Here is an 8337-nt window from a genome sequence, read left to right on the forward strand (position 1 = left end):
GTACAGTGCCAAAAACGGTTTCATTTTCAATGTGTTGGCGTAGATTCAACGATTGCCGAAATTCAATGGATTTGCGAAAATTGTAAACAAGAAATTAAGAGCAAGGCGAATACGTCTGTTAAATCGTCGACATCATCGAGACGTCACAGACTCCAGTTGGAAAAACTAGCCAAGGAAAAGGCCATCCAAGATGAATTAATGGAACAGAAAAGAAAGCTGGCTGAGGAACAAGCCGCACTGAACTAAGTATTTCTCGAGAAGGAATACGACATTCGAGACAACATGTCTGAATCTGACGATGACGAAGTATCCAATGCAACCGAGAGCAAAGACAAATACGTCGCCGACTGGTTAACACAAGCGGAGGATGGTCATCCACAACAAGACGGTCCCAGTGAGACCGTGCAAACTCTAGATCAAGGCGAGCAAGTCCTAGACGGGTCAGTGAATGACCAGTTTACGTATACGATGATCGGCGGAGGTGTGACAACACAAGCTGAGGAACGAACGATGTTAAATCCAGCTGTGTCGCTCTTTCAATTACCCTTCGCTCATATCCACACACAACAAAGTGGACCAATTCCACCACCGTTTGTATTGGACATCGTGAACCAACAACGTCAGAAGGCAATTTCAAGCAGATTCGCTGGACTGACAATAAAATCGCCGACAACATTTGCGTCAAATACGACTCATAACCCAGCTGCGTTAAGTCAAACTCAAACGACGATAGCAGTCTCAAACCAGCAACGGTCATCCGCGTCAACTAAGACTCAACCGTTGTCTAATAAAACGGCAACGACACAGGGAAATGCAACGACGAAAAACAGTCAAGTTCGTAAATTACTACCTGTTTGTACACCACAAACCGCACCGATCGTTAACTCATCACCAGCAGTTACCGTATCCAACCCGAATGTAACTACTCCGAATACGAGTCACCCGGACCAGAATTCGCCGATAACAAACGTAACGACGTCGACTACCGTTACGACGAACACAGGTACATCAGGCCATCAAATACCACCCTGGTCGAATCAGTGCAATCCGACGTCAAGTCACCTACAACCGATCGCTTCACACAGTACGAGTCAACAGTTTAACCCGAATTTACAGCCAATTTCGGGGTTGGGTCAAAGCAATAATCTGAGTGGACAACCGATAGTGGGAATGAACAATACGTCAAATATGTTCGGAATTAATGTGCGAACGATACCCGGACCTAACAACATTGGTGCGACAAACCAAGCACCGCCGAATAACAATCCTCAACATGCACCTACTCGCTTACAATTAGCGTCTAGACAAACGATGCCGAAAGAGTACCCTAAGTTCAACGGAGACCCAACGAAGTGGGCGATATTTTACAGTACGTTTGTCAACTGTACAAATGAGTGTGGTCTGTCAAATGCCGAGAATCTGGGCCGATTAGTGGCGTGTTTGGAAGAACCAGCGGTGAATGCTGTAAAGAACCTGCTCACTAGACCTGAAGCGGTTCCCGAAGTAATTGGAACACTACAGATGCTATATGGACGTCCAGAAGCGAGCATTGAGGCTCAGTTAGATACTATCAGAAAGTCACCGCCACCAAAAATGCATTTGATGCAAACGTTCATCGACTTTGCTATGGCGGTTCGCAACGTCTCCAGCGAGATACAAAGTTCCGGCATGTGGCAATATCTCTACGATCCACGAACGCTGAAAGAGCTAACCGATAAACTTCCTTATCACATGCGATTGGAATGGGGCGAAATAATGGTATCAATGCCAAACGTCAATTTGAGCCATTTCAGCGACTGGCTATTCGCCCGAGCAAAGATGGCTTGCGCAGTCACCCTGCCTACACCATTCGATAAGAAAACCAATAAAACAAATTCCGACAACCACGTCAACACTCACTCAAAAGACAATGGTTCCGATAAGAAAACTGAAACGAATGCTGTGAAACGCTCAAAAAATTCCAATGAGAAAGTCTGCGACGTGTGTAATAAGAACTCACACTATACAATCGACTGCCGTAAATTTCTCGCCATGGCGCTAAGTGATCGATGGGAATGTGTAAAAAACAAAAAGCTATGCAAAATCTGTTTGGGAAATCACCATATCCAACGTTGTGAATCGAAGCTGCTGTGTGGCGAATCGGGATGCACCATCAAACATCACCGACTACTTCACAATTCGACTAAGGTAGAAGTACCGCCGAAAACACCTGCTAAGAAAGATGAAACGGAGGCGAACAACGTGCACAGTGCTCATCAAGTCAACAAAATTGTCGTTCTACGACGTTACATTCCAGTGGTGTTACACGGACCGAAGGGGTCGATAAATGTTATCGCATTTTTTGATGATGGGTCTGACATGACTCTGGTGGAACATTGGGTCGCACAAAGACTAGGAATCACAGGCAAACCCGAAGAATTGTACTTAAAATGGACCGCAAAAATCGTTCGCAAAGAGCCAAATTCCCAGTCAATCGATTTCGAGATCTCGGGCACTCATAACGCCAATAAACGATATCGAATCACCGACGTTAGAACTGTCAAATCATTAAGTCTTCCACCGCAAACCGTAAACGCAGAAGAGATGAAAAATGAATTCAAGTTCCTGAGACGACTACCAATTGAAAGTTACAACAACGAAACGCCGAAAATACTAATTGGCCTCAAGGATTGTAAACTTTCAACTCCACTCAAAATACGCAGCGGAAAATGGGAAGAACCGATAGCAGCGAAAACGTTATTGGGCTGGGAGATACACGGCAACAACTCATCATCAGCCGAAGTAACCCATCTGAATTTTCACAACACCAATGATACGTTTGGAGACGAAAACCTACACAAATTGGTGGAGCGTTTCTTCTCAATTGAAAATTTTGGGGTAAAAGCACCAGAACAGACAATCGAAGCTCTATCCGATAAACGTGCTCGTCATCTACTGGAGTCGACTACAAAACGAATCGGCGACAAATTCGAAACGGGCCTACTGTGGAAATACGATGACATCTCTCTACCGAATAGCCTGCCCATGGCAACAAAACGTCTCGAATCACTGGAAAAACGCTTAGACAAAGATCCAGATCTAGCAATCAAGTTTCGAGCAAAATTCAACGAATATTTGGAAAAGGGCTACGTCCGTAAGTTAAACGCCAAAGAAGTTGAGGACACCGATAAAAGGACCTGGTACCTTCCTCTGTTTCCGGTGACATATCCGAAAAAACCATCGAAAATCAGACTGGTTTGGGACGCCGCGGCCAAAGTCGGCAACATTTCGTTGAATTCAATGCTATTGTCTGGCCCAGATTTGCTTGTACCGCTACCGGGAGTATTGTACAGATTCCGTGAAAAGCGAATCACCGTAACCGGCGACATCAAAGAAATGTTCCACCAGGTGAACATGCGAATTGGAGACCAGAAGTCACAACGATTCCTATATAGAGATGCCGGTTCATCCAAGATCGACGTTTACGTGTTACAAGTGATGAGCTTCGGAGCTGCATGTTCTCCATCGTCGGCACAATACGTCAAGAACCGTAATGCACGCGAGTTCAAAGAATATTATCCAAAAGCCGAAGAAGCGATCCGAACGAACACATACGTAGACGACTGGCTACAATCGTTTGACACTGAATTGGAAGCGGAATGCATTGCGAAAGAAGTCAAGTTCGTGCACTCACAAGGAGGATTCGAGATCAGAAACTGGCTATCGAATTCTGAAAATGTCAGCCGCAGTCTAGGAGCTCTAACCGAAAACGAACAAAAATTGAGCTTCGAAATGGACGAAAACCAAACCGAAAGAATTTTGGGAATGTGGTGGCAAGTGCAGCAGGACAAGTTCACATATTCACTGAAATTCAACCCAATCAACAAAGCCATTTTAACTGGTATTCGTAGACCGACGAAACGTGAAGCTCTACGAACGTTAATGACAATATACGACCCTCTGGGATTCCTGGCCGCATATCTCGTACAACTGAAAATGATTCTGCAAGATATTTGGCGCGCTAAGATTAGCTGGGACCAACAAATACCAGAAAACGATCCAGATCAGCTGTACACTCGGTGGTCATTTTGGATAAAACAATTGCCTGACATCGAACGCGTCAACATCAATCGACATTACTCGGACAAAATCGTGGAAATGAATCCGACCAAAATCGAACTTCACGTGTTTGTTGATGCAAGCGAGCTGGCCTACGCAACAGTGGCGTTCTTTCGGATCGAAGATAAAGTTGGTGTCGAATGCGCTCTGATAGGTGGAAAGACAAAGGTAGCTCCTCTCCGACCGCTATCCGTACCAAGAATGGAACTACAAGCTGCTGTTCTGGGAGCGAGATTCAAAAATACCATTGTGCAAAATCACACGCTAAAAATCACGCGAACCATTTTCTGGACCGACTCTTCGACAGTCCTCAGCTGGCTGAGATCCGATCTACGACGATACACACAGTACGTAGGCGCAAGAATATGCGAAGTCCTAGAAACGACTGCACTATTTGAATGGAGATGGATACCGTCACATTTGAACGTTGCCGACGACGCCACCAAATTCAAAAACTCGTCTAACCTAGAGATGAATTGCAGATGGTTCCGTGGACCGGACTTCCTGTTCCAATCTGAAGAACACTGGCCGACAATGGGCGAAGTCTCAGACACAAACGAAGAAATCCGACCGAAATACGTGAATACACACACCATACACGAAGGCGACAAGTTGGCAATAAAGTTCGAAAGGTTCATCCAATGGCAACGTACGATGGCATTCGTATGTCGATTTGTCAACAATATAAGAGCCAAGCTCGAGAAAGTTGGTTTCGAAGCACAGTATGGACGTCTAACCAGTGAGGAACTCCAAGATGGAGAAGACGCCCTGATCAGAATTGCTCAAGCCAACGAATTCGCTGCAGAAATCGAACAATTATTGGAAAAGAAGGTCGATGCAAAAGGCCGTCGAATGACAGTGGACAAACGAAGTTCGATCTACCGATATTCGCCATATCTGGACGAATCAAAGATACTGCGATTGCGTGGAAGAATCGACGCCATTTCCAATGTGTCGCTGGACCAAAAACGACCAATAATTTTACCAACGAAAAACCAGATCACTGAGCTCATCGTCAACGATTATCATCGTCGATATCAGCATCAAAACACGGAGACAGTGATAAACGAAGTAAAGCAAAAATACGTCGTCCCGAGACTTAGAGTCGTTCTCAAACGAATACGGCGAAATTGTCAACATTGCAAGAATATAGCAGCTCGACCGAATCCACCGGAAATGGCGCCGCTTCCAATAGAAAGACTCGCTTCATTTACAAGACCGTACACTTTCGTTGGCATTGACTACGCCGGACCATACAAAATCGTCCAATTCAGAAGAACTGTGAAACGATGGATTGTTTTGTATACTTGCCTCACCATACGTGCAGTATATATCGACGTAGCCGAATCATTGGAAAGCGACTCCTGTATTATGTCGATAAGACGCTTCATCGCTCGTAATGGCACGCCGTCAAAGTTCTTCAGCGATCGTGGAACAACCCTAGTCGGAGCGGACAATGAACTTGCAAAGGAAATACGGAAAATTGATCACGATCTGCTAAACGTTACATTCACCACTTGTTACACTGAATGGCATTTCAACCCTCCGTATGGACAACATATGGGCGGTACTTGGGAGCGATTAATTGGTTCGATGAAGGTAACGCTCGACAAAATTCTCCCGACATCGCATTACCCAAATCACGAAACGTTCATCACTGCGCTAGCCGAAGTCGAGAACATCATCAATTCAAGGCCACTGACCTTCGTATCAATTGAACCAGATGATCAAGAAGCGCTCACTCCCAATCACTTCTTGAAAGGATCGTCAAATGGAAACAAACCGCCTGGCATCTTCCCACCACTTCCTACGACGTTACGAGGCAATTGGCGATACGCACAGCAAATCGCAAACGAGTTCTGGAAGAAATGGGTCAAAGAGTACCTGCCGATGATCACTCGACGCACTAAATGGTTCGACAATGTGAAACCAATCGAAGTCGGTGACCAAGTTATCATAGTCGACGAAGACGCTCCACGGAACACATGGGAACGAGGCGTGATAATCGAAGCTCTGGAATCCAGCTCAGACGGACAGATTCGTCGGGTCAATGTTCGAACGATGAATGGGATCTACACCAGACCGGTTAGTAAGCTGGCAGTGCTTGACATCAGTGAATCGAAAGCTAAGCCCCTCACCCATGAGACCTTAGCAGGGGGGAGTGTTGCTGCCAGCACTGCAGATCGTTGCGAAACGCAACCTAACTAGATACAACTTCAAGCCGTTCCGAATTGTCAAATCCTTTTTACGCGAAATTCATACAGTAAAGACCGACATTTTTCCACTCGATAGTAAATTAGTTTATTTTACACGTTCATTGATCGAATCCTTTTGTTTTGAGCTGAGTAATATAGCCGTGAGTATTGTAACGTTTAACTTATAAACGACGCGGGGTCTAATTATTATTTCAAACAGATAAACAAGATCTCCATCGTGATTGTTAGCGGACTCGGATAAACACATGTGTTATCCCGTGATAATCCGGTAATTTTTTCTTTATACTCGTATCAAGGCGAGAAATGAATTTGTGCTTTCCAATAGATTTACAGTCAGAACGTGTAGAATTTCGTTGTGTTGATTGCATGTCCAGAGTGTGGTCAAAATACAAACGTAAGCTTTGAGTAGATAGGATTTGTCGGAACTTAACCTAACCTTTATTTTGTTACTCAGAAATTTGTAGCCATAAGCCAACCGATAAATGCAATAAAGAATTTTGATTTAATCGCTTGGGCGCTCACTTATTTATTGGCCACGAAACGGACTCCGAAATCGTTCCCCCGCCAGTGACAGATGCTGATGCACGGTGTCGGATTGTTCATAAACAAGCGGTGGTCGGATCGCATAACTCACACGAAAAGCATATCCGATCGAGTGATATACGTAAGCCTGAAGATAAATAACAGATACAGTGTCAAATTAATTCAGGTTTACGCACCCACGTCCACCCATGATGACGAAGAAGTAGAAAGATTCTATGAAGATGTCGAGAAAGCTCTGGACGAAAACCCATCACATTACCAATATCTCATCGGTGATTTCAATGCGAAGCTGGGAAAACGAGAAGAAGACTCCGAAGTTTCTATTGGCAGTTTTAGCAACGACCAAAGAAATGAGCGTGGAAATGTTTTACTCAACTTCCTACAGCAACACAATTTGTACGCAATGAATTCATTTTTTGCAGGAAAGCCTCAACGTAAATGGACTTGGGCTAGTGCAGATGGTGTAACGAAAAATGAGATCGATTACATCATAACTGGCTGTAAGTCAACCGTTAAGAACGTTACGGTCCTAAACAATTTTTCAACAGGTAGTGATCACCGAATGGTTCGTGCAAGAGTCACGTTAAATACCAGATTTCAAAGATCACAACTAGTTCAGAAAAGTGAAAGGATTGACGTACAACGGCTTTACACACAAAATGAAGAATTTGCTACGAAAATGACTGCCGAATTAGATAACGTCAACAATCAATGTGAAACATTGGACGAATTGAATACCAAAATCGTCGATACAATAATGGGTTTCATGAAATCCAAATGCAAATCCGTCCAAGGGAAAGAATCAAAACTCAGCAGAGAAACATTAGACCTGATCGCAAGCAGAGCAGAGTTGGTAAAAAACGGAGGACGAGATTCGGTGGAATACCGGAACTTGTCTAAAAGTATCAACAAAGCAAGGAGATCAGATGAAAGAAAATATAATGTCCAATTGGCTCAAAACATAATTGAAGCTAACTGCAATATGAAAGTCCTACGGAGAAAAATGACAAACGCCAAAAAAGAAATCTTCAAATTACGAGACAAAACAGGAACGATCCAAACGGATCGAAATGCGATATTAAATATTGCAACAGAATTTTATGAGAATTTGTTTTCTTCAGCAAGACAGAGTCCAACGGAAGAAACCGAAGATAGACCAATAATAAGAAACGTGGGATCGGATGATATGCCCGACATAACTGTTGATGAAGTCAAGGCCGCAGTAGCCGAGATGAAAAACAAAAAGTCTCCAGGAGAAGATGGTGTTCCAGTGGAAGCCATTAAACTAGGTGGAGACTCCTTATTAAAGGCAATCACGGCTTTGTTTAATCAATGTCTCCAATGGGAAGAAGTACCAGAAGCTTGGGAAAATGCGGTAATTACATTGCTGCATAAAAAAGGAGACATAACAAAGCTGGAAAATTACCGACCCATAAGCCTATTGTCAACACTCTACAAGTTGTTTATGAAAATCATTACG

At 43.9% G+C, this 8337-nt stretch overlaps 1 protein-coding gene across 1 annotated transcript; it reads left to right on the forward strand.

The window, feature by feature from the left end:
* Positions 1-282: 282 nt before the first annotated feature.
* On the forward strand, positions 283-6306 carry LOC119082466. The gene has a single exon (XM_037191985.1). It carries the CDS (start codon positions 283-285, stop codon positions 6304-6306), a length of 6024 nt encoding a protein of 2007 aa, XP_037047880.1.
* The last annotated feature ends 2031 nt before the right edge of the window (positions 6307-8337 follow it).

The sequence above is a fragment of the Bradysia coprophila genome, unplaced genomic scaffold (assembly GCF_014529535.1).
Source record: "Bradysia coprophila strain Holo2 unplaced genomic scaffold, BU_Bcop_v1 contig_439, whole genome shotgun sequence".
Taxonomy (NCBI): Eukaryota; Metazoa; Arthropoda; class Insecta; order Diptera; family Sciaridae; genus Bradysia; species Bradysia coprophila.